The sequence below is a fragment of the Amblyraja radiata genome, chromosome 6 (genome assembly GCF_010909765.2).
Source record: "Amblyraja radiata isolate CabotCenter1 chromosome 6, sAmbRad1.1.pri, whole genome shotgun sequence".
Classification (NCBI taxonomy): Eukaryota; Metazoa; Chordata; class Chondrichthyes; order Rajiformes; family Rajidae; genus Amblyraja; species Amblyraja radiata.
Window position 1 is genome coordinate 77,001,240 of NC_045961.1, and position 27,504 is coordinate 77,028,743.

Below are 27,504 nucleotides of genomic sequence, written 5' to 3' on the forward strand. Positions count from 1 at the left end.
GCACGTAACAAAAGGACAATTTGAAGACCTCGTCTCGGAGCCGCTGAATTTTAAATGATCTTATTGATTTATTTCGCATCACAATCTGTCGCTTCTGCACTTAAAGAGCAGCAATTCTCTATTTTGAAAGATAATTTGTGGTCTCTCTTTCTAAATTAAAACGGGGGAGGGGTAAATGTATGTCATTGAATTCTATGTGATTGTTTTAGCAGAAGCTCCAATTATTCCCAACGCTGTTTTAGAAGCCGTGACTTTTGAGTCTCAGCTGTCCGCTGAGAAAGAAAAAAATGCTAAGGGAATGAAAAGAAGCGGGTTTCCCCCAATACCCACCACCCGCCTCCCTCCCACACGCACACACACACACGCATCAATAATGCTGCCACTCAAAATATTTTTCATATTTACATTAGAAACTTTACTCTTGTCTCGCGTTAAGAATCTCCCACTCCCCGTCACACACCCAACTTGTTTTTAAATCCACGAACGATGGTTTAGAACCAGTTTACTTGTTAATACGTGCGCTAGTCTCATACAGAATGGTTACATTTCAACCTGTCGTGTTAATACGGCGTGATGCCTAGTTTGTGTACAAAATCAACGCACTGGGTATAGACCTTGTGTCGTTGTTTGCTTGGTGTGTGTGTGTGTGTGTGTGTGTGTGTGTGTGTGTGTGTGTGTGTGTGTGTTTCTGTCTGTGTGTGTGTTAACTGTGACAAAATCCCCTGGCTAAGGTATATTGTTTACCCGACGGCCGCTGAAAAGGCTGACCTGTTCGTTCTGCCCCGCTGTGTTTTAATAACTTTGGTATTTCTTCATGCTTTTCATATAAAATGACAGGCTTGAGCCGAGAGGGACTAGAGGGAGCGGGGGTCCTGCAGGTATTTGTCTCCTGGGTGTGAAAGCTGATTATACCAACAATGTAAGATTCGTCTTAATAGTTACTGTTGTTCTGTGTCCCCTCTTTCTTTAATGTCACATGTTTAGTACAGGAACTGGTAGAAGACCGATAGATGCGCCCCCGGTGTAGAAGCGATTGTGGCTTGGATCACTCTTACTCATAAGTAAATTGATACTCATGCGCGTACACACACACACACACACACAACAAACCCCACTGACGGCGAAGATAGTACAGAGTGTAAGCGGCCCATCGTGTTGTCGCAAAGTTGATCCATTGATGCCTTCAGATCTTTGGCGATGAAATAGTGAACGCATTGATTTCAGTGCAATAATCCGGTTTGATTTATTCAGGTGGAGGGCTGGATGGGGAGGGGGGGGTGGGGGTGGGAGAAGAGAGGGTGAAGAGGTCTGTTTTGTATTTTGAAGGGTTGTGTGGAGAGGTTGCGGATTCGGTGCAAAATGTTGGATGTGTTGCTCCTTGATTAGTATTCGGCTGAAACAATGTCGGCTGCGTGAATCACAGATGTCGGACAGTTGTTCTCTCCCTATCTTTCTGCATATATATATATATATATATATATGAACCGCTGTAAACTGATCTCCAGGAAAGACTTCGAGATCCCCAACACCGACTGTTGATGCCTGCACACATATATCTCGCATTGCAATTATATTAGAGAAGCGAATTGTCGTAAACTAGTTCCGTCCCACTTGAAGCGCTCTATCCCTAACTATTCTCGTGTACGAATCAGCGTGCCTCTCTCTCTCTCTCTGATGCGAGTGGAAAGGGTGCCATTTGATTTATTCCTGACTGGAAACTTAATTGCTCCGCCCCCGGGATACCGTGTGACAAGTCATTTCTCCTTTTGATGTGTATGTGTGTGTGTTATGTGTGTGTGTGTGTGTGTGTGTTATGTGTATGTGTGTGTTTGTCCGGCGGACCTGCTCTCCGAGAATCTTAAACATAACTTCAACAAAGCCTGTGCTGGACTTCTGAGTAGAGAGAGAGAGAGAGAGAAATACAACTTTGATCAAATACAGAGCCAACACTGAGCTTTTTTTTTGTTCTATGATTCTTGGTTCTGATAAAAAGGAGAATTGAGGCGCTTGGGTGTTTCACCAATTTCTATATGTACCAGCGACCATGGCCACGCCGATGGCTCTGATCCCGCCTGCTCCGGTGAATCAGACTCTGATCGCGACCCCTTCGTCCTCTTCCTCCTCCTCATCTTCTTCCTCTTCTTCCTCGCCGGCCATCTCGTCCATTCCTGCGTCCTCGGCGACTGGCGGCGGAGGGGGTGCCGGGGCAGCACAGACTCTATACCGAGCGGACGGGAGCTCCAAGCCGGTTTACTCCACGCCGTCTCCGGTGGAGAACACACCGCAGAACAACGAGTGTAAAATGGTCGAGCTGCGAGCGGCCAAAGTGGCCTCGTTCACCGTGGATGGACACGAGCTCATCTGTTTGCCTCAGGCTTTCGACCTGTTCCTCAAACACCTGGTCGGGGGACTTCACACTGTCTACACCAAATTAAAGAGGCTGGATATTACACCGGTGGTCTGCAATGTGGAGCAAGTGCGCATTCTCCGAGGGCTGGGGGCAATTCAGCCCGGGGTCAACCGCTGTAAACTGATCTCCAGGAAAGACTTCGAGGTCCTCTACAACGACTGTACCAATGCCAGGTAAGTGGCCCGCTGGCGCTGCGACTTGTCTGCCTCAGAGGAAGATCTGGACGGGACAGAGCGAGCAGCCGCGGGCAACCAAGGCTTCTCTCCTCCCCCCCCAGCACTGTGAAAGTGAAAGTTTAATTCTTAATTTTAAATCGGCAGGAACTAAAGTTCCTGAAAAGCGAGAATAACATTTCACACTGAAAGAGAAAGAGAGAGGGGGAGGGGGGGGGGGGGGGGGGCTGCGGTCGAGGGGTGCGAGGGCTTGGTTAGTTTCAGCCCCTTCTTGCCAATCGCATGGTTAAAGTGGTGAGTTTCACAGCGGGACTCTCCGGAGAGATTCAGAGCTCTGCCCTGCCACTTCTTCATAGCAGTTCCCCGGGACACACTTCTGACTCTGACACACTTCACCCACATCCAAGTTCAGCGTTTCTCCGCGAACACGCTACGGGTTCCTGCGCTCTTAACACTATCAGCGCCACCTGTTTGATGTGCTCCCTCCCTCCACTGCAAGTAGCCAGAACTAATGAAGGTTTATAAAATAAAAACTCAAAAGCACGCGCTTCCCGTTTAATCCCCCCCCCCCCCCCCCCCCCCCCCCATCTCCAGTTTAGAGACTAGATCTAAAGAGAGAGGAGCAAAGACTCAGCGGGTCAGGCAGCATCGCTGGAGAAGGAACTACGAATTAATGTTTCCGGTCAATTAGCCTTTCATCGCCTGTTATTATCGGATTTCATCTTTCCAATAGCTGCTGCCAATCTTATCACAGGGCGGTTTTAAATGGTTCGCTTTCGTTCTGTCAGAGGTTAGAACTGATGTGAGGAAATAAGTTTGTTCACAAGTAATGCTCTAATGCACGCAAGCGAAAACATGTTCAGTCAGCTTGCGTGGAAACTTTGGGGATGTTCTGTTCTATGGAGTAGAGAAAGATATCCGAAGAGAACTTTAAGGTTTCACACCCCGCCTGGTTTCTCCAATCTACCTCACACACCTTATCGCAGAACAATTAAACAACTCCGTGCTCACATCGCCATATGAGCCCACGTCTGTCTCCTCTTAGGAACATATGTTCCAACGAGTACGCATATCGGGGAAATTCTGAATTATATTCATGGTACATTTTACTTTGAAATCATTCAAAACACAATTCTTCATTTTTGCTGTTACTTTAGTTCAAACTAATGTTTAATCTGATTTAGGGAAAAAAAATCTACTAAATCCTTGAGTAATAATTAGCCACATCAGTTCAAAGAGAGATAAGATGTAAGCGGCACAAATGCTCGACTTATTTTTCTTATTACTTTTAATGTACGGTTTCATGAATAAATGTTTCAAGTAATAGAAACCCATTGAGTGCATTCTCGCTAATATGATGTGTTGCAAAATAACAGGCTGTACCAGATGGCTGCCAACAATTGTGCTTTTACACCACCCATTAATAGCTTCACTTTGATCTTTTTATGCTTTAGAATATATGGCACATCGCTGAGTTCTGACGTGTACGTTGTACTGTGCCCTTTAATGATCCATATCAATTTAAAAGAGTCTGGCAGTATCACATGTTGCAAGGACAACATTCACAACAACCCACACTGGTGTCTTCCTTTGCCCTCATCAGGTTTCTGTTGATCTAAAGTAATAGGGCCGGCTCTGTGTTTCGTGTTTTTAGTCAAAATGACTTCATGCAAGAGCTAAATTTATAATTTGCAGGAATACAGAGTTAAATTGATACTTTTCAATAACATGCACTATCCCTTATCCTGTTATGTTTCACTGAAGAATCCATTAGTGTATTAAAAGTGTTGGTATCTTTTCCTGAACAATGCGGTCTAATGTTCAGTAAAACGATCTTATCTCATGAAAGAGTTGCTTCAAAATATGTTACCTTGATGACACCTCTGTTGAAAGTTGTCATAGCTTTCGATAAAAGCATGATTAAATGGGTGATCTTTAACCTCCCTTATAAGAGATTTCACATGTTATCTGGCTACTGCAGTATCATTCCACAGATTTAAAACTTAAATTTAAAATTATTCTTGTTGGGGTTTTTTTGAGGGGGAGTGTTAGTTCAGTTTTAAGCATAATTAGACCATGGATAGCTTAAACCAATGAGACAAGGTTACAACATCTTGCTTAGCCACATCTGTCATTTAATGCTCATTGTTTCACAGAGAGCCACAGATCAATTTACCCTTCAGGATGATCAAAATAGCTTAGGCAATGAAATTATTAAAATGAGTCCATGTTATGCAATTCATCAGCGGCTCAATAATTTTTTGCAAAGCATAACTTAACCTGCCTCATATTGACTCAGCTCATAATCATAATAGTGATTTATTTTGGTCCACCAATAAGTGTAAAATACTGTCAAAGCATTTTCTAGATTACTGAGTGACCATGGAAATCTCTACACATCAACGAGCACCTCTTGAATTACTTCATAGTGAGTGGAAGTTTTGCTCATGCAGTTATCACGTAAATTAGCCGTGTGATGCAAGGAAATACAAAATACGGGAAGTCTGAAAATCTTTGTAATATTGAATATTTTTATTGCTGTTAATGATTAGGCACATATTTAATCATCAATGACTACGATTATATATCTTAACCATTCAGTATTGGAATGGTTACGATATGTTAAAAAAACAGCAATGAGATTTTTGAAGATGCATATGAAAATAATAATGATTTCATGCTTAATAGTAGGAAATTGCCTAATATATCATCATAACCCATTTCTGACTACTAAGGTGCAAAAATCTGATTTTACTTATTTTTAACATTAGCATGATAAGACAAGGTGGAATAATTTCTAGAAAAGTATGAATCCTGTTCAGTAACGGTACCCAAGAAATGTTTGTCTGATATGCTGCACACATTATTTCAACAGATCAACGGCTAATTATAACATTCTATATTTGGATAATCTAGGTGAGCCTGAACAAAATGCATTACATCATATTTCATTGGTGTCATAAAGAAAGAGCATTCCCTGTAGGGTTGAGAAATAATATTCTGTTCAATGCACACACTGTACAAATGTTCTTATTAGCAAAGTCGTTTGCCAGATCATTGTACATTTTAGTTTTTGGTCAAAATTAGAATACTACATTTTACTATTAAAACATGTCATTGGAACCTTATTTTCTGTGTGCAGTTCTCAAATGATACAATTTTAAAAATATGTTACATCCTAAAGAAAATCAGAAAAAAACATTATTGAATTTTAGTCGTACTTTCAAAATATTCTTCAGTTGGATATTCTTCAGTATAATTTCAAATTGGTTAAAGTAATGATTGGGAGTCTGTAATCTAGGACCGTGAGCACATTTACTCTCCAGGAATTATCCAAATATGCTAACACATGAAAATTTGTTCCACCAAATGATTCATTCCAAAATAAAATTTTGTTAAAATGTCCAATTTACATGCTTAAAATATTGTATTATCTTTACTATGCAATAACGGATCTAGCAATAGATTACAGAACTTTCAAGTCCTTGCTTGCCCAACATAAGATTGTTATTCTTCCTAAAGACAGTCTTTAAGACATCACCTAGTTTGAAAAAAATCTCCAGAGAAAGGCAAATCTGCTCAATGACAATAGCAACATGTCATGTAGAACAGAACATCTACAAAGAAACAGGCAGCAAATTATCCAATAAGTAAAGATTGCCATGATGTGTGTAGTTGGATTCCAATTGAAATTGATTGCATAAAGTGAGAGACTGAAAATTAGAGTATTTTGTTTGAATTGACACTTGCAGTAACATCAGCAATTTACTTTGCTTGGTCCAAAGTGTTCACATTAGTTTTGCATCAAGAGAGTACAAACAACTTTCCACTAAATGTTACATGTACAAGCATCCAGAGACGTATAACTCTTTCCTGCTTGCTAACAGCTCAGACTGCAATTTAATGCCAAGATGCAAAAAGAATAACCCAAAACAGATCTTAAATGCACTACCTAACATGTTTTCTTGCGCTCTTGTGCTCAATACATAATCTTCATAGGGTCAAGGGTCCTTCTGTGAGGGAAGGAATAGGAAGGAAACTAGTGACAGACTTTGATATAAGTCAATTGGTATGCTATATTTTACATAGTCACTTGAATGTGACATAACTTAAGTTTTTCTTTGTAAAATGTATATAGGAAGGAGCTCTGTTTATATGTAATGAAACCACAACTGACACTAAGAGGTAAGTATGCCTTTGGTTAGAATTGCTGCATAATCTCATATGTTGGGCTTATCTCATACATAGAAATACAGTTTGATTCATGGAGAAAAAGATATTTGTCTAAAAAAAAAAAAAATCTGATTAGCCAACTATTAATAAAGATCAGAATAATGTACGGATGCAAATTGTAAGTTGCCAACAAGTATTTGAGCAGGTTGGACTGCTTTTAGTAAGCATTTATTTTATTACATTAATCAAAAATGTCCTTAACATTTTGGTGCTTTCTGCAATAATCAGCTTTACTTTGACTTTCTGAGTAACAATAAGCTTGTATCAAATTAAAAATTTCAGAGATTTAGAACAACCAAAATATTACTATATTATGTCGTTTTGACCAAATAAACCTCATATTTCATGTAACAGGATTTTGGAGCCATTGTAAGGAGTATAGTTATTAACAGGAAGAGCACTGTGAGGAAACTTGATAGTCGAAGATTACTTGGACCTCATTGAACAAACAATGATAAAACCATTACAAAACTTTTTTTCCTGAACTTGAGTGAGGGTGAAAATTCTTTAAAATTTTCCATCTTGACACAATTTTAGATTTGTGAAACAGACCTTTATGTTAGACTACTTGATAAACTCTAATTGTAGTCATCAGAAAGTGATGTCATGATAAGTGGATCTTCACATATTGCCTAATGGTAACCAAAATTCATAACAAAATATATGATGTACCTGCAAAGTCTGGCTGTTTGAATCCTAATTGTATATGAATATGAATCAGTACTGAGCAATAGGGGAATGATAAGTCTGGAAAAGATAATTGTTACTGAATATGGAGCGAGGGGGAAAAGCGGTAGTGATACTATCTTTTCTTTAACACAATGGCACAAGGGAGTTTAATGATAGGATGGTAGTTAGCCAATACTGTCACACACAAGTCTGCAATTGCTTTTGAAAGCACCTGGTGGTGGTAGATTGAAATCAATCACAATCACAATCGCTCTGGACTATTTCAGGAACCTTTACATCACAATTGAAAGTTTGTTTACACGCACAATCAGAATTCAATTCATCTTCAATCAGATTGTATTCTTGGTTTGTAATACCGTCCGGCTACCATTGGTCTTTCAGAGACTCACTAACTCAGTGATGGTTTCCACTGGGTTATAGATTTGTGGCCAAGATGTATCATAAGAAAGGTTTTGGTTTCTAAGTACTATCACAAATCAAATCACTTTGGAAGGACCTGCTAAAATGGGATAATCTTTAGGTGTCCTATACAAATAGTTGTTGGACCTACCAAAATTAAAGCATTCATGCCATTCATCTGGGTAATTTATTTTGAAGATCGTCCAACAAAGTTTGCAACATTTCGTGATCACATATCTGAAAATACCTCAAGATTGGAGGCAGGCACCAAAATCCTATGCATTCTTAATAGGCTTGCAAATGTGAATGGTATGAACATAACTCAAGATGTTACAAGAAAAAAATGCTAAGTCTGCCCCTTGACTCAAGACTGGCCATTGTAAGCATCAATGGAAAGTAAAGTTGTAGAGATCATGTATTTCTCCAACTTTACTGGCTTCACCTTTAATTTTTAAGGAAGCCAAAACCTCTCAGATAGACTGCTCTATTCGAAAATACAAACATTACTACACGCTGGAAGTCCAGTGCTTACGGGAAAGATCAAGAACGGGAATGTTTATGGAAACAGTGAGGAATAACAGAGCTATTGTGGTATTTTGGTATTGTTGCATTGCAAAGAGTACTATGGTGCTTGGATCATTTTCGGGACTGGCCATTCCAACTCTCATAGGAGAGATTACACTTCAGCAGTGCTTTGGGTGCGCTTTGGTGCATGAGATAAAAAAGTTGAGACAATTAAAGACCAACATTTACTTTGCGATTTAGCAAAGGAGGGAGGAGATGTGCCCTTCATCCAAGAGAGTATAGTGAAAATGAATGCTAACATAGTAAATACACAGCATCTAGGCTAGCAATCATTCACATGGAAGAAACAACGTAAGGTCAGTGGTGTTGAGATATAGTGTGCAGATATGAGATAATTTAATAAATTGATTCAATGTTAGTCAAGACAAAATGACGCAGTCTGATCCCAATTTTCAGAATGCTTTCGTAGATTGGGAATTTAGGCTCTCACTGGAACAAATATAAACAGGGGCATAATGTCTATGAGGAAGCTTCATTCTGTTACATGTATGAGAGATTAAGAATACAGCAATCACTGCAGTGTTTTGGTGCAGCTATGGAAAAATAGAATGAAAAAGTTCATAGTTACCAATGCGCTTTGCTTTTCTACAACGGAACGAACGGGAGCTGCAACATGTACTTTTATACCCTGTGCTCTTTTTCATTTAAACTGCCATGCTGAAAATTTTCATGCTACTTTGGAAGAGGTGATGAACACTTACCTCAAATTTTTTGCTGTCCCAAAGAAAAATGTTATTAATTAATACCGTGCTTCAATGGAAAACAAGTGTTTGGTCCGTACTATTCTGAGTAGTACTCCATTACCTCCCATCTCCTGCCTCCTCCCCTACGCAAACACATTTTACTTGTTTACTTGGCGGATTACTTGTGCCCCACCATCTCTCCCCCACTCCTTCAACATCACTTCCTTCCTTCCCTATCTATTTAGGATGTAATTCGCAACTATGAATAATCCAAATGCGCCGCCAATATCTTCAATTCATGCACTGACCTTCTCAAAATGTCCAATGCACTGTCGTTAACGATTCAGTTGATGCCTGGTGAAATAATTTTTCACGGAGAGGGGAAACCATGACTGCTAATTGCATTGTAATATCACTGTCATGTATTTTTGAATGCATTACTGTTCGGTAGTGAATTAGTGAATAAATCAATTATGGTGACCAAAGGCACATTCTGCGGGTATATGAAGACTGATCAGATCAGCGGGACGTTTTGCACAAATGTGTGCAACTGACCTTAATTTGATTGTTAATTGTGACTACCCCTTCCCAAAACAAAATATTCTAAATGAACACATCTCCACTCCCTTTTATTGCAATATCACTTAGCTGACATCCTCACACCGAGAAGACTTGAAGGAGACAGGAACCGGGTCTTGGTTAGGCGTGTGCTTAATATGGTCACGTACAGAAATTGATTTTCTTCAGAAATTAATTAATTTTTCATATCGCCCTAAGCTGCAGTTAAAAAGAGTGCACACTTGCCTGTTTTTTTTTGCAGAAATATTGCCTAATCATATTAATACGATTGCCCTAAGGGTGGAAAGATAATTGTACAAACGCATTTGGAAATATGTATCACTGAGTATTTATGATTAAATTATGCAAATCGCCCATCTCCCATCCTTTCTAGCTGCGGATCCTCTAATTAGGATTGATATGCTGAATAGATGTTGCTGAATCTAGATACAAGCATGACCAAAAAGCATAAAATTGGAAATGACAGGGCTGGAATTTAAGAAACTATCTCTCCAGTCATTTCCAAACTTTGAGTAGCATAACATGGCTATAAGAATGAATGTTCCAATGAAATGTCAATGTAGCATATTTCAGCATAGGGGAGGTAGTCCACACGCTTTCCAGCTCTCTGGCCCTGGCTTTTCATCTGAGCGATGACGAATTGCTGTGGTTAATACATTTCAGCTTTTGTCTTCGAGTGTCTTGCCGGAGAAAGAGTTGTGGGGGTGGGCAGTCAACAATTTCAGCGGGGATGTCAGAAACAGCTCCTTTCTTATGTTAAAAAAAAACCTTAACCCGGGTAGGCTGAAACCCGGCCTACCGATTGGTCGGAAATGCGGCGACTGCTATGTCGCTCCAGCATTAACCCTTTATTTGAGATGTGAAATAGCGAGAGGACGTTATCATCAGAGATCGCACGGACGTGATTAGCGACCAGTCAGGCTGATTTCCGTAATTTACCATGGAAGAGTTCTGCTGGAATCTGCAAACAGGGATGGACTTCAGAACATCTCCAGATTTTAAAAAAAAAGGAGAGGTGGGTGGTGGGTCACCTAGGCAACTGGAAAACTTACTCTCTGGAAGGATTCAACAATCTCACAACTGGTCAGAAAGATTGCGGATCTTTATTTTGCACTTCGAAATTACAAACGTAAGGATAAGGAGATTTGCTTCTCCGCAGGCAGCTATCCCCCATTCTATCGACATTAGCTCCCTTTTGGTTAGCAGAAACACACAACATACCGCGATTAGCGCTTTAAGGCAAAACAAACTCTAGTAACATACAAGGCGAGTGCACGAAGCTGCAAATATCCCTAGTTACAGAGTGCGGAAGAAATGGTCAGGTCTCACCGCTTCTATGGACGCCGACGTAACTCACATTCTGTTAGCAGAATCCATGCAAAAAAAAAGTAAATATTTTCATTAACTGGGTGGCAGAGGAGTTTAATGCGCATTCTGCTTTTCTGTCGAGAGACTGAAGATTGCCATTTCTTGGTAGCGTGGAGCACTCTTCGAAGCCCTTGAGCCTCGCTTGTTTCCCACCCTGTTGTATCTGAGCAACCGGCAAAGTTGTATTTACAACCACTCAGGTTGGAACCACTTTGCTTGCTGGTCAGACAAGATTTGAGGGAAAGTTGAACGGGATCAACGTTTCGGGTTGATCTTCGGCCTGAATCATTAACTCTGATTCTCCTGAGAGAATGGGTTGGCAGACAGGAAACAACGAATAGGAATAAACGAGTCCCTGTCAGAATGGCAGGCAGTGGCGAGTGGAGTGCCTCAAGGCTCGGTGCTGGAGCCGCAACTATTTACAATATATTTTAATGATTTAGATGATGGCATTAAAAGTAACACTAGCAAATTTTCAGATGACACAAAGCTGGGTGGTAGTGTGAACTGCGAAGATGATGCAAGGAGTTTGCAGGGTGACTTGGACAGGTTGTGTGAGTGGGCCGATGCATGACAGATGCAGTATAATATAGATAAATGTGAGGTTATCCACTTTAGCGGCAAGAACAAGGAGGCAGATTATTATCTCAATGGTGTCAGATTAGGAAAAGGGGAAGTGCAACAGCAGGCAGTGAAGAAAACTAATGGCATGTTGGCTTTCATAACGAAAGGATTTGAGTGTAGGAGGAAAGAGGTCCTTCTGCAGTTGTACAGGGCCCTGGCGAGACAACACCTGGAGTATTGTGTGCCGTTTTGGTCTCCTAATTTGAGGCAGTGCAGCGTAGGTTCACGAGGTTAGTCCCCAGGATGGCGGGACTGTCATATGAGGACATATTGGGAAGACTGGGTTTGTAATCACTGGAATTGAGAAGGGTGAGAGGGGATCTTATAGAAACGTATAAAATTATAAAAGGACTGGACAAGCTAGATGCAGGAAAAACATTCCCAATGTTGGAGGAGTTCAGAACTAGGGCCACAGTCTAAGAATAAGGGGGGGGGGGGGGGGGGGGGGGGGAGCACCTTAACTGAGATGAGAAGAAACGTTTTCACCCAGAGAGTTGTGGATTTGTGGAATTCTCTGCCACAGAAGGCAGTAGAGGCCAATTCACTGGGCATTTGCCACCGCGATGGAATGATTAAAGCATGAATGAAAGTTAGTGAAGGCCAGATACGAGTGATCTCTGATCGTTGAACCACGAGGGTTGGTTGGTGTGGGTGGGGTGATGGAGTTGAGATGGTGGCGGGAGTGGGAGGGATGGAGGCAGGGGTAGATTAACACGAACCAGTGGTGTATGATAACCAAGGTGTTTGATGAACAGAATCGTCAGGATGGCAAAGCAAAACTCCCTGACACAATTGCTGCTTTAACGACATTATTATAGAAGGCCAGAAGGTCCACTGTAATTAAAGTGCTTAAATCTGCTAAAGAAACAGCCGTTTGGATAAATGAACGAATAGGTTAAAAAAATAATTTCCCGCGCACATTAGAATTGCTACCACAATATTTCCCACTAGCAATTACTTGCTAACGAGCAGTTCCATTGGCATAACAATTATGAAAATGACACAAATCGAGAGCAAGCTGGAAATGGACATCACTGCCACTGCACATAGTCCCAAAGACACGGCTGCATTTATTAAAGGAGGCCAGGAAATTAGGAGATTTATGGAGTCACGAGGAAAGTTATCTGGGTCTTTCAAAGTGGCATGATGACCTCACACGAGGAAGAAAGGCAAGCTAATATTTTTAAAGCATTAATAATCGTAATGGGTAAAAGAACATGGTTGTTTAATGCCAAGATAGACGACCCGGATTGTTTTATTTTAATACTCAGCAATTTCGAAGGCATAGACTGACATCAAATCGTTTAAATATATCAGAACGAATGCGAATCGAAGAAAAAATGCTTAAGCAGTTCTTTGGAAAGTGCAGTGGGAATAGCAAAAAATAAAACATGATAAATAAAAGGTCTCCAGTCATTATTCCCCAGTGCCCGGGGAGCCGCTTAGATGGACTTTCCGAAGAGCTTAATGCAACCCATCGGAGATTTCAATTCCTGCCTGGTAAATAGAATGTGAAATCTATCGCTGGGAAATCCACGGCTGAAGTTTAAAGAGGTTCACATGATCCTTCAAGGCTATCATTTAGCAGAGTGATTTATCTGGTGTCGTCCGTGCATTGCAGATTGTGGATTGGTTATTCCGAATCTAGAGAGAATTAAGCCAAACTGACATCGCATGCCAATAAGCATTGTTTCATTATTAAAACAGGATTCATTGCTGGCCTGCAGTGATGTATTGCAAGATTTGCAATTATGACCAGATGACCTACTTCTGCGGAGGAGAAGACAAATTATTTTCATGGCTCAAAACATTTTGTTTTCATTTTGAAGACGCAATCTTTCCATTACTTTGTTTTGCTTTAATATAAGGCCCCTGTTACGAAAAAAAGAATTCCCAGAACACGTGCAAATGGACGAGGGGAGATAATGTTATTAGGCAGGAGTACAACTGTTTTATTTCAGGGCCTATGTTGAAAGTGTGCACTGTTAGGTTAAAATGCAAAATTGTTCCGCGAACTGTGCTATAAAATAGTGTTTTAATGAGAGTAGTAGCGTGAAAAACACTCAGTACACGAGGCATCGAACTAACAGGAGGGGCACGTTGAGTCAACGTTGACCATGTGAATCGGTGCAGATATATGGAATGAGGAGGATACCATCAAACACAGCTGCAAAGAAAGAATGCAACACTACCGGGTTTTAATACGCCACTTTTATTGTGTAGATTGTCTACGTTCTGCATTTAAAATGTCAATTTGGAACCATTTGAAACTAAGGTGCTGAGGGGCAGAAAAAAAGAGTAATCCAACGAGTTCGGTTTTATGGGCATGAGACATCACCGGGGAAAGTTCGCATTCATATAATGCCTTTGAAAACAACCCAGTGTGTTTTATACACACTGTTCTCATTCAGGATTGAGCCCAAACTTGTTTACCTATCACGTCACTTCAACGGACGATAAACCAACTTGCTGGCTGGCCATTATCAGAGACGTCCTTAAGTCGATTTTGTCCGTATATCGGAAATCACACCCAAATTATTCGATATAGTAACAATTCCTCCATGGTATTGTAGTGAATGGCATCAAAAGCACACCAGACGGATAATAAAATAACTACTTAGTGAGAGAGGGAAATAGTTGGGGGGGGGGGGGACCCGGTAGTCCTGCTGTTTCCAGTAACAATACTTGGTAGAGAGGTCCAATTTTGATTTCATTACATAACGTGAGCTCGGGGTTGTCCGTAAACCCGGCGTTCTCAACCCGAGTCAGCCCGTACTTTCAAAGTGCAGTTACAGTTGTGGTGACGACACCCTGCTGCCTGTTTCTGCACAGCAATCTCCCACAAACCGCAACGTGATAGAAACGAATTAATCTTTTTTTTTGGATGCTCGTTGAAGGATAAATGGCTGGTCTAACGACACTGTTCTTATTCTGGATGGTGCCTTAGCTTGTTCACCAATCGCATTACTTCACAAACTGCCCTTGCCTGGAGCTGGTGATCAAAGATCCTAGAGCTCTATGATCTTTGCCGGTGATAGCGTGCATTCTCCCGCTGTAATCTCACTGATCACCCAGGCCCAGCGAGTCTTCAGGTTCCTTGATAGGTGTTGTCCCGAATGCAGTCGGTTATTATGGTGCTGGTGAGCCGGGAGTTTCAATTTTTCAAGTATGCACCTTAATGCATTTTTTTAAAGGGCAACTTTTTGAGCTGTATGCATTTATGCTGGTAACTTGACACTCCTGCAGCAATGCAATAGTGACCGCTACAATGCCACAGTCACCCCATCATTGATTGGACTCGGTGTGGAGTGAGCCAGCAAGCTACTATGCAGATGATGTGAAAGAAGGCCAACGTTGACTGATCTGGGGCAATCCATGCAATCGCAGGACTCCGGGTTGCTTTTCACGGGCGTCGTTATTGCTGGGCACAAGAGAGTGCAGATGCTGGAATATACAGCAACATCCAATCTGCTCAGTGATTCGAGCAGCATCTGTGGGGGAAGGGATAAGATTTGTTGAAGTTTCAGGTTGAAACCCTGCATCATGATTCTTTGGGGACTACTGCTGGGGAATTAGCTGTAGCTGCTCCATGTGCTGCCCCTCTGCCCACTCTGTTGGTTTATGGGCATTGAACCAGTCAGCATAGAGTTGCATGGTCAGAGCGAAGAGAAGGGGAGATTACAGCAACTGTCACATGAAAGTGGAAGTGGGGAAGGAGATCACACGATCTGGGCGGTCTGCCGACATGTGGAGCAGGCACTTTCAACACAGTGGAGCACAAGAGGCTGCAGAGATGGTGAACTTAGCCCAGTCCATCGCGGCACAGTGGCTCGGCGGTAGAGTTGCTGCCTGACAGCACCAGAGATCCAGGTTCGATCCTGACTATGGGTGCTGTCTGTATGGAGTTTGCACTTTCTCATTGTGACTGCATGGGTTTTCTCTGGGTGCTCTGGTTTCCTCCCAAATTCCAAGGACATGCAGGTTTGTACGTTAATTGGCTTCTGTAAATTGTCCCTGGTGTGCAGTATAGAAGTTGTGTTAGGGTGATCACTGGTTGGCGTGGACTGGGTGGGCCAAAGGTGTTGTTTCCACGCTCTATCTCTAAACTAAACTAAACTAAACTAAGCTAAATGAAACTGCCCTCCCCATCATTGAAAATGTCTACATGAGGTGCTGGCTCAAGAAGGCAACATCTATCATCAAAGATCCTACAATCCTGGCCATGCACTCCTTTTGCTGGTACCATCAGATAGTTACATACAATAAGAATCTTGCTTGTGGCAGTATCACCAGCACATGGACTCAGCCAACTGTGTTGCAGTATTGCCAGCAGAGGGGTGGGCCCTATATCAGTTTCTTGGTATAACAGGGAACAACAGTAGGAAGGGAAGGGTAATGCCTCAGGTTCATGGACCAGTAACACCATCAGTGAACATCTGCATCTAAATGCCCTTCTTTAGCACTGATTCCATTAACACTTGTTCCTGGGAATACATTCTTAGCACTAAATGAATTACCTATATGCATGGGTGTTCTAACGGTAACTGGTAGGAACTTCCCTAAAGTAGAGGTGGCAGTTCTTTAAGCTCCACCAAAAACCTACCAGCCTTCAAAACTCTCACTGCCTTTGAATGTCTGTGACATTCACCAATGTTCAAAAATATTCAAAAACTATTTGTTAAATATAAAAGTAAATTACATTTGTTTAAACAATATAAAAATTAAAAATATATTAAATAATGAAATACAATTTAAATCAATTCAAATAAACTAATAGAAAATGATTGTATTTTCTCCTCAATTATATCTTTACATTAAAGTGAACAAGCCTACTATATTAAATGGAAGATAGACACAAAATGTTGGAGTAACTCAGCAGGACAGGCAGCATCTCTGGAGAGAAGGAATGGCTGACATTTCGGATCTCGACCCAAAACATCTAATTCTTTCTCTCCAGAGATGCTGCCTGTCCTGCTGAGTTACTCCAGCATTTTGTGTCTATCTTTGGTGTAAGCCAGCATCTGCAGTTCCTTCCTACACAAGCCTACTATATTGATCAAGGTTAACCTGGCAAGCAAAAGGATTTGAGTATAGGAGCAGGGAGGTTCTACTGCAGTTGTACAGGGTCTTGGTGAGACCACACCTGGAGTATTGCGTATAGTTTTGGTCTCCAATTCTGAGGAAGGACATTATTGCCATAGGGGGAGTGGATAGACTCGGCTTGTACTCGTTAGAATTTAGGAGATTGAGGGGGGATCTTATAGAAACCTACAAAATTCTTAAGGGGTTGGACAGGCTAGATGCAGGAAGATTGTTCCCGATGTTGGGGAAGTCCAGGACAAGAGGTCACAGCTTAAGGATAGAGGGGAAATCCTTTAGGACTGAGATGAGAAAAGCATTTTTCACACAGAGAGTGGTGAATCTCTGGAACTCTCTGCCACTGAAGGTAGTTGAGGCCAGTTCATTGGCTATATTTAAGAGGGAGTTAGATGTGGCCCTTGTGGCTAAAGGGATCAGGGGGTATGGAGAGAAGGCAGGTACAGGATACTGAGTTGGATAATCACCCATGATCATATTGAATGGCGGAGCAGGCTCGAAGGGCCGAATGGCCTACTTCTGCACCTATTTTCTATGTTTCTATGTTTCAGGAATCAGAACTTCCAGTCTAAGTTGGAGCATGAGTATCACTGGATTGCTAATTAGCTGAGATATTTCAGCTATTCCACACAGTTTGTTGGGTCAAATAATTTGGTTCTGAGCAGAAGCACTGGCTTTTAAATGGACGATCCAAGCCAGCACCTCTGATGGCGCAGCACTCACTCGAGCAACACATTTTCAGGATACTTTTTTGTTCTCAATTCTCTGAAGTGGGACTTGAACTCAGAACCTTTTGGCTCAGAAGCAGAAGCACTACTAACTGAGCCCCAGTTGACTAATCTTGGCGTCTGCTCAGAATTGGATTTGGATCAGCTGAAAGGTTCTCAAATTTGTTCAATCAAATAACTAAATATAACACCCGGGCAGACCACCCACCCTCCTTATGCTAGCGTGTAAGATAATAAAGCAAAACATTTTTGGGACAGAATTTGTTTCCTTGACATTAAAGGTAGTTATTTTCAAAATCTTCTTGGTATTTACACCATTCATCCCACAGCATATAATTTTGTTCTTGAGATTGAAAAGGTAGCCTTGTTTTTTCAAAGTTCTGAATAAGTTCTCCAGATCAAAAAAAAAGTATCATTAGAGACAAAAGAGAACTTTGAATTCAGGTTTAAAGAGATTTGTTTCTTATTTTGATTATATGTAGGCAGTGGCTGATTTTAGTATTAAACATTGAAAATTGTTCTCAGGTAGAGTTAAAATGCACAAATTACTTTAAACTTGTATATTTTCCTTGTTACTTTCTTTCACTTTGATAGGTATTAAAATAAAAAAATTACATGGGTTTTGAGCCATTGTCACTATTCTGATATAATTGCTTTGAGTCTGTTACAAAAAAAGTAAAAAAACTGTGAGGTTTTCTATATTAGAGGCCTTGTTTGAGTTTGTTATTTATCACATGATGGAGGCATGTCTAGTCAAAAATTAATTTCTGTTCCTGTGCTTATATTTTAACAACTGCCCTGCAAAGACATTCATCATTTGCAAGCACTAACATTTAATATATGTTCAAATAACTTGAAGGTGCGTCAATTATTGCAAGAGATTAAATCCTCAAAACAAGACTATCAATGATTAAAGCCCCTCAAACTTAAAAAAAAATGGCATAACCACAAACAAACATTCCAACCAGCTATGTATTAAAAAGAAGATTTGCTTATCAGGACAATTTTGCTATCTGACAAAGGAAGAATTGAAAATTAATTTCATTTGGACGTGAATCATTAAAAGAAAGAAAATCTGCTTGTTTGCTGTCTCAACTACAGGGCCTCAGAGCAGTCACTCTTCATTGTCCCAATGAAATTGGATGACTAATTGCATAGGCAGAGTGAAAACAAGAACAGCTCTGTCTCCAACACCCCCCTTCCTCCCATCCCCCACCCCCACTTACAAAACAAAGTAATTTTAATTAACAGAAGAGTACAAAGGTTAGCAAAAGATGTCCCTTTGATGAACGTTGCTAGATACTTTGGGAAAATGTTTTGCATTGTTTCCCACTAACCATTACACAAATGGTAGTTGCGGAGCAGAGCATAGCAATGAAATAAAATTGTACAATTGACATGCAGTAGCTTGAGCGGAATGGGAACCATGAAAGTTTGGAGAAAATTATAACTGAGACAAATGTATGCTTTACATACTTTTAATATTGTTTGCCTTGTCAAACACGCACATTACTGATTTCTACTTTCATGTAGCCTTACACACGCAAATGTTTTCGATAGAGTATCTTTCCTCTGTAGCATCTCCCAAATGTACTTAATATTTTATTTTCACAATTGATTCTTAAGGTTGAATATTGGGAGGATAATAATAACTTCAAAAATGATTACAAGCAGTTAATTAAATGAATTAATGCCCTTGTTTTTTCCTCCAGCAGTTCCTATTAATAACCTTGGTCAATAAGCTCCATGAGTAACTAAGACCCTGGAATGTGCACTCCCTGCCAGTCAGTCTTACATTCCCATGACATCTCAACATTGGGGAGGTGGGTGCAATTTATCAAATCCTCACACATCACCAGCAGTATGAAGCGTTGTGTGGACATGCTCTTCACTTGAAACCCCATGAGAACTGTTTGTGCTGACATTTTGGGTGTGGAAAAATTAGTCATGTGACATATCTTCTCAATGGAGAACAACTGCTTCCATGATACTGCTGTCATAAAATCATGGTTGGTGAAGCTGCATGAGCACATTGTCTGTTGTTTTAAGAGTTGCCATTTCTCGATCTTTTACAGTGCTTGGTTTTACCAAAGGATTAAAGTTACAATATGTTTTCTTGTGCATTTGGAAAGAATGCATTTAAACTGAATTGGAAGCACACTGTTCACTTAGACTATGATTATAGGACTAAAGTAGTTGATTGTTAATCAGTATATTTTCCAAATTAACAAGTTCAAAGCCAGTGCTGCATTCCATTGGGATAAGGAAACTAACCTTGATTTTATTTGTCTGTAGGCCATCCAAGCACATCAAAGATTAAAGCAGGATTTCTATTATTATTTCAGCATAAAAATCAATGGTAAAATGAGATAGTAAACTGGCAACCATTTCAAGAGATAAACCTGGGCCTTTGTAACATTCGTGGCCATGCTGGAAAAGTTTTACCTTCAAGTTCCATCTCAGAGTGAGATCTGATAATCTCTCTGACATAGTAAGGCAGTACCAAGGGAATGATACATTATTTGAGGTGAAGTACAATGGACAGAATGTTAAACAGAGGTCAAATCTTTCTGTTTGGATGGTTCAGCCGGTCTTTTAAGATCTAAACCTTTACTTAAAAGCTGTGTCTTTTGACCAATATGCTTCCTGCAAATAACGACGCCAAGAAATATCTAATTAGGCATTCATCTCATAATAGTTTGAGCAAGAATCGTGGTTTAGAATGGCTGCTGTGTTCATCAACATAATAGCAGTTTTCACACATCAGAAGTAATTAACTGCATGAAGTGCTTTGAAATGGTTTGATCTGATAAGTCCCTAAGTATGATCAAGAACTATTTTTGCCTGGTTTGATTAAACAGACCAGTTTTGTGTTCACATGAATTTTCCACCTGATGTTGCTTCACTCACTAATATTCCTTATGTTGGCCCAAGTTTCTGATGGATTAACACAGATGACATTACAACGGTTATTAAATACAGTGCTCCAGAAGTTATAAATTTCTTTTAAAAATCCTAGGTATTTTCAAGTTGGTAGACTGTGAGAAGTTTATTTTCATAAAAGGTGACATGGCAATATGACAATTGTCTGGTTACGCTGTTTCAGCTATACTGGACAGACTGATGAATTGTATATTGCATTGCCTGTTTTACAAAGCTACCTTACATTTACATATTTCATTTGTTGAATACGTGATTAGATAATTATTTAGAAAAAAATATTATCAGATTACATCATTATTTGAAACTTCAGTGCCAATTGTATATGAAAATGGACAATTGATAAGTTTTGACAACTGTTTCATTTACCATTACAGACAATGGCATATTTTTAATAGACTTGTTACTGTATAAACATTTGCATCTTAACTGAAGTAGATAAAAATTCAAAACCAGTTAATAATTATAAATGAGGAAAATATTATCCAATTTATTTTGCTGCATAAACACTTGACTGGCAAATGATTCTCTAGAGAAAATAAAGATAAATTATTTTAATAAGTGAATAAAACTGCATTGGGAGAAACAACTTTCTCAGAAACCTTCCATTTTGTTCAATCTATGTTGCAGGAAATATGATAGATACATTGAAGATCTGTTTATTGTCCCACAATAGCCGAGAAGGAAGCAACTGTTTACCAAAACTTTTAATTGTGAAGAAGTAGATATAGCTCTTATTTTGGGGAGCAGGAGGATTGGATCAAATTACCCACCTCGTGGAATGTGTCAGCTTAATCACTTTATTTTCCTCTCCACATCCCCATCATCTCTGTTTAGAAGAGCAGATTAGTTTAACTAGATTGGCTTGGGCTTTATTGGTATAATGCTGGCAAAACTGTCAATGCTTGGTGTTATTATTCCACCAATATGAGAGCAAACATCTGATTTCTAGACACACATGTTCAACTTGGAAACGCTGCACTTGCCCTTCCACAGGCTGTGCTGTTTTACAGCCATAATCACGGGAAATGAGTGCAAGTAGGAGACACAAGAAACTACAGATGTTGGAATGTGGATCGAAACACAGTGCTGGAGGAGCTCAACAAGCCTGGCAGCATCTGTGAAGGAAATTTACCTTTTGGGTTGATTGGAATAGGGGAAGGTTACAGCTGGAAAGGAGAGGGGGTGGTGATACAAAGCTTGGATAAGTGATAGGTTGATACAGTGGTAGGATTGACAGATGTAAGTGAGAAAGCTTGGAGGTGCAAAGGAGACAAAAGGATGCCAGATAAGGAAAGGAGAGGAGGAATGAGATATAAAGGTGAAGAGTGGAATTTGGGTGGATTTAGGTGGATATAGGTGGATTCCCATCCCAGTCCCCCATTTTCCTTTTTATCTATCCCAGGGGAGGGAAAGAGTGAGTCATGGAAGGAAAATGAAGGAATGAAAGGGGAAATAGAAAAGCTTTTTTATTATTGAATAATTTGTCCAACACTTATTAACGTCACTAAAGAAAGACGCAAATGCTCATATGTAGGCAGCATGTGCAAGGTTAGCTTATCATTCCAAAGCCCATCAAATTTAAAGTTCGAAATAGTGATGTAGGGTCTTGAACGGAACTGTTGACCATTCCTTTCCCTTCACAGATACCGCCTGAATGGCTAAGTTTCTTCAGTAGTTTGGACTTTGCTCCAGATTTCAGCATCTGCTGTCTCTTGTGCCTCCAACTGTATCCTTGGTAAAATAGACATAAAATGCTGGAGTAACTCAGCGGGACAGGCAGTATCTCTGGAGAGAAGGAATGAGTGAGAATAGCTGATAGATAATATATCATAGGTGATAATATATCATAGACTTTAAAATGTCTATGATATATTAGACCATAATTATTATTTGACAAACCACTGGCTCTAACATTTTGATATTTTTGTAAATTCCAATTCCCTTAGGGCAAGATAAAATTAAAAAATATTTTTTACAGTTTTGTTTATGATATTTCAGCCTCTGACAATCTTAAATGTAAGTCTGACTCATTAATTCATTCAATTTGAAATGTTGATATAATTATCTGTAAAAAAAAATTAACATTTATTTTCTGGTTATTGTTGGTGAGAATTCATCAAAATGATTAGCTACCCAATCACCCTCATGACTTCACTTGTCTTTGAATGCCAATGAACCCCCACTTGAACTGAGTATTATAGTTGATGTTGGAGAAGAGGAAGTTCACACTGCCATGATTATTCGTTCTCTGTGGGCAGGTTTTTGCCCCAGTCAGCGACCAGCGGAGTCAGTTTGCAACTGACTTCTTATCATTTATTTTACTTCTGGTGTGGTCTCAAACTAATAACATAGGCAATACAAGAACCAAGAATCAGATTTATCTAAATTTGAGTGAGAGGGTGAAATGTAGACAGCACTAAAAGCAATTTTTCAGCTTTGGACTGACAAATTTTGATTTATTTTTCAGAAATAAACTGGAAACAAGGAACTGAGTCATGCTTTTACATAGCTGTTAATTGAAAGAGCATTTGTTTTCTGTCATCAAGTTTTGTTTCCAATATGGACAATGTACTGTACTTTGCCATTTATTTTTTGCCTTGCTAATTAATTCACTTTGGATATCACAGAGGCCTCAAACAAAGCCCCTAAGTAAAATGACAGCAAACATTTGCAATCTATTTCCTGATAGATATACATCCACAATAACACACTTCTGCGCATGATGCACCATTGATTGAAGTGGACAATTTCTGTCAGTGAAGAATTAATGATCGCTAGTGCGAGGAATGAAAATCTAACACCAGTGCAGTGTGGATAGTTTTGTCAGGCTGGGGACTTGGGCAATGGTTGATGTGTTATGTCTGTGCGATTAGTATTTCATGTTGGTTAAAGAAGTGAAAATTAAAAATGATTCAATTCTTGATGCAGTCATCTCTCACTTTAAGAATAATAACACCTCTCTGGAGTATCATATTATCTTGAGAAGGGAAGGGAAATCAGAAGAGTCTTTTTAGTGTAGGATAATTTGGCCATTAACAGAATGCTGATGCTAGTTTAAAATTAACTACAGAAGGAGGTGACTTTCTATACCAGAGTATTAACACAATGGATGGTTTGTCCTGCCAAACTTAATTTACCGCTGAATGGAGGTCATACTTACTTGAGGTGAACTCTGCTCTCCGAGGTGTTTGGTCTAGTGGTCTTTGTAATTTTTTTTAAGGTGAAAAAGCAATTTATTTTAGCCATGTTCACTTTTTTTGTTTGCAAATAATGGAATTACTGGAAAAGTAGATTTCTCAGAATATCCGTTTCTCAGCTCTATTCATTATTTTCTACTCGCTGGTGGAAATATCGTCCATTGTCTATCTATATTTGTGTTAAGTTAAATTTCAGTTGGAATAACAGAAGAGCGATGCGTATAGATAATGTGGTGTGTCAGAAATGCTTGTGTGATGACAGACATCCCACTGTGTTGTCACAGCAGGAAAACATCAGTTAAAGTAACAGATATGGTCCTTCTATAAAGTGTGGTCAGTAGTATGGTCAGGGTTTCACAAGATTATTAATCACCCCGGGGTCACTGTTTTCCCACCAGTAGGACTGGGCTGTTGTTTTATTGTTGTAATTTAATAAGTGAAGCAAGCAAAGGACAAAATGAGTCTATTGCCCTGACCTTTGATTGGTTTTCTTTGAAAGTAAAGTGTACAGTTACCTTTCCTCTGATGTGCCGGTTTGTATGCAAAGGGAACACTTTGATCCCCTGTTGCCCTCTGTGACACAAAAAAGAAAGTGAGACTCTATAACATTTCCATTTGCAGCATGAAGCGAATTGCTTGGGAAGGTGATAAACCTTATTGTACAACCCTGCTTGAGAAACTACATTCCCAGCCAAAACAAAAACAGTCCCACTGGCACAACAAGGGTAAATTAAAAATAGCATCAAGCAAGCATGAACAGGAATTTATGCACTGATGTAATGGCATTGGGAGATTTTACAATGGTAATGTTTTTGAAAATTGTTAGCCTGCTTTTAAAATATGCACGATTTTGTTTTAAAAGCTCTACCTAATGTTTGGACTATGACTATAATTATAAAAGATTTTGTGGGATATGTTGCGACTGGTAGGAAAGCAAAGAAAACAGAAGTAAATAGAGCATTCAGTGATTTTTAAATGAACTGAGCAACCCAAGTGTTTTTTTTCCAAATGTAAGCTCAGTTGCTACTTCAGCACATGGTTTTGCTTTGTGCATGGAAAAATTGTGACAGAATCCTGCAGCAGTACTTACTATTCCCAGGGTAGCACAGGTTTAAAAATAATTTTGGTCAACAGCACAGTTCTTCACTGAAAATGTATTTGTCCAAATAAAAAAACCTCACAAACCCTGGACTCCAGTCTGAATCACTTGGAGTGACAGAAAAGACAGGTTCTATTGACTTTTCTCTGTGAAGCTGTGGGGAAAGTTAGGCTTGTGTGAAATGCTGTTTGACTTAAAGTTTCCCCGGCTCGGTGTATTAAAATCTTCAAATGTTATCTGTTCAACTTTGATGGTTAGTGGGTTATGTTAGGAGTCAAACTGACCCCTGGAGATAAACTGTCAGATGTTAGGGTGATTTATTAAATTCTGATTTGTGAGAAGAGATTTTAATGTTGAGAGAATGAAAATACATTGCAGGTGGCTGACAGCTCCAGGCAAAATTTGTGCTAAATTGCATACACCATAGGCAAGTGAGTCAAAAAGAAAAGAAAAAATCCCTGTTGGATTTCAGTACTTTGTTGTGGATGGAAGTGAAAAATGCTTCATGTATAAGTCGCTGCCTTTTTTGATGTGATTTTTATAAGAATAACATTCTGTCTATTTATTTGGAGGCTTTTAAATAAGCAAAGACTTATTAATAGGCCAGTGTTGTTAGTTGTAAAAATGGTTTAAAGTTATTACATATTTTCCTGGGTGGTCTCATGGCTGCTCTGTAAATCACTTGAGGCTTTTAAGGGTTTACTGTAACTCAACTGGGTCTCGCTGACCAAGGTTTGCAAAATACAACTGGGCCACTAGATGGAGCATCAAAAGGCAGAGGACACCACAGAATGGGCTCAGACACTACTCATGGTGGTAGGCCACAGGTCGAATTGCTCCTTGCCGTGCTACCTGATGAACATTGACGCAAGCTGGAGCACACCAATTAGATTTTCATTTCTAATGGGGGATAGAAAAGTTACGTTCATCAAAAATTTACAGATATATTGATTGATCCTTCCTTTGTGGATACGGGTTTTCTCCACTGTTCATTGGAGCAGCTCATTACGATGTCCAGTTTGCTGTATTGCATGGCAGTTGATGTTGATAAGACAAGGTCATTTTAAGGGGTATTGTGAACAAAACAACATGGCAACACTATCCACAAGTATTTTATAACTATGGTAGTCAGTGGGACACCTATGTTTAGTGAAGTAGACAGCATTGTTTATCTAATTATTACTATTGCTTATTATCAAAGTCTCTCCTCATAGGTTTAAAAACAGGACAATGTGGGTAACATAGTCACACAGCACCAGAGATCAAGGTTCAACCCTGACCATGGGTACAATCTGAGTGGAGTTTATATGCTCTCTCTGGGACAATATGGGTTTCCTCGGGGTGTACCAGTTTCCTCCCCCATCTCAATGACATGCAGGTTGGTAGGTTAATTGGCCTCTGTGAACTTACCCTCATTTGTAGGTGAGTGGTAGCATCTGGGGCAATTGATGAGCATGTGGGAAGATAAAACACACAAGATTAATGTAAGATTGGTATAAAGGATGGTCCAAGCCTGGACTTGGTGGACCTGTGTCTACGCTGCATCTCTCTGTGATCCCTAACACATTAATCTAAACACCAAAGGAAAAATAAAAGTGAACTAGGAGTACAAGAGAGGGTCGTATTAAAAATATTATCATCTTTCCAATGCCAAATATCAGACACCATTTCGCCTAAAATCTCCCACTGATTGTATATGTGCAAAGTAGCTTTAAAGTACAAATTAAAAAATAAAGCTAACTGGGAAAATGGGTCAACTTTATAATAATAATAATAATACATTTTATTTTTGGGCGCCTTTCAGGAATCTCAAGGACACCTTACAGAGATTAACAGGAATAAAAAACATATAATCAGAATAAAATAAATAATAAAGACATCACAGATACACAAATTAAAAACAGAATTCAGTCCAAAAACAAAAAATCAAAAACACAATGTGAAAAAGAGAGCAGCGACAGCTAAAGCGCGCCAGCGTCCACTCTCCCTTCCGACAGCCATCTTGGACAAAGACTAACTTTCTGGCACTAAAGTCTACATTTACATGTCTAATCTTCACTCATAATAACGAAGAAGGAGGTCCAATACTTGCCCTCAAGGGAGCAATTCCTGAATCTGAACAAGGTTCCCTACCTGAAACATCACCTATCCATATTCTCCGGAGATGCTGCCTGACTCGCTGTGTTACTCCAACACTTTGTGTCCTTTTGTGTAAACCAGCATCTGCAGTTCCTTGTTTCTACAAACCCTGATTCTTATTCACCATCTCATTATTTGTTTGCAGTTTATCTCACACAAGCCCATCAACTACCCTTCACTAAGGGGTAAGTTTCAGTATCCAATTAACCTACCCAAGGTCTTGGGTTGTAGGAGGAAACTGGAGCACCAGAAGGAGAGATTGTGCAAGCACGGCACAGACTGTACCCAAAATCAGTACTGATCCAGGACCCCTGGAGCTAAGAGGCAGCAGCACTAAATTGCTGAACAACCATGTTGCCCAATGTAACCCAGATATAATCAGAATTTTATGAACAATGTGCTAGTGCAATTCCTGTAGCCACTATTTTTTATTAAAGGGTTAGCAATGTAGATAAATTATTTAAGGAGGTGTGACAGAACTTATTCCCAGACCTTGTTAGCTGTCTGTGGAGCATCCACCTATTCAAGGCTGACTGAGCATAGACTGAGCGATCGTT

At 39.8% G+C, this 27,504-nt stretch overlaps 1 protein-coding gene across 5 annotated transcripts in view; it reads left to right on the forward strand.

The window, feature by feature from the left end:
* Window positions 1-1,594: 1,594 nt before the first annotated feature.
* The window catches only part of dach1 (dachshund family transcription factor 1), a 552,234-nt gene continuing 526,324 nt past the window's right edge, over window positions 1,595-27,504 (forward strand). For 2 of the 5 annotated variants that reach the window (XM_033023029.1, XM_033023032.1), the window contains exon 1: window positions 1,595-2,583. In XM_033023029.1, the coding sequence (XP_032878920.1) occupies window positions 2,045-2,583 (539 nt within the window). In that variant the 5' untranslated portion in view covers window positions 1,595-2,044. The remainder of the gene's footprint in view (window positions 2,584-27,504) is intronic. The other 3 variants (XM_033023033.1, XM_033023034.1, XM_033023030.1) reach the window with 2 other exon arrangements.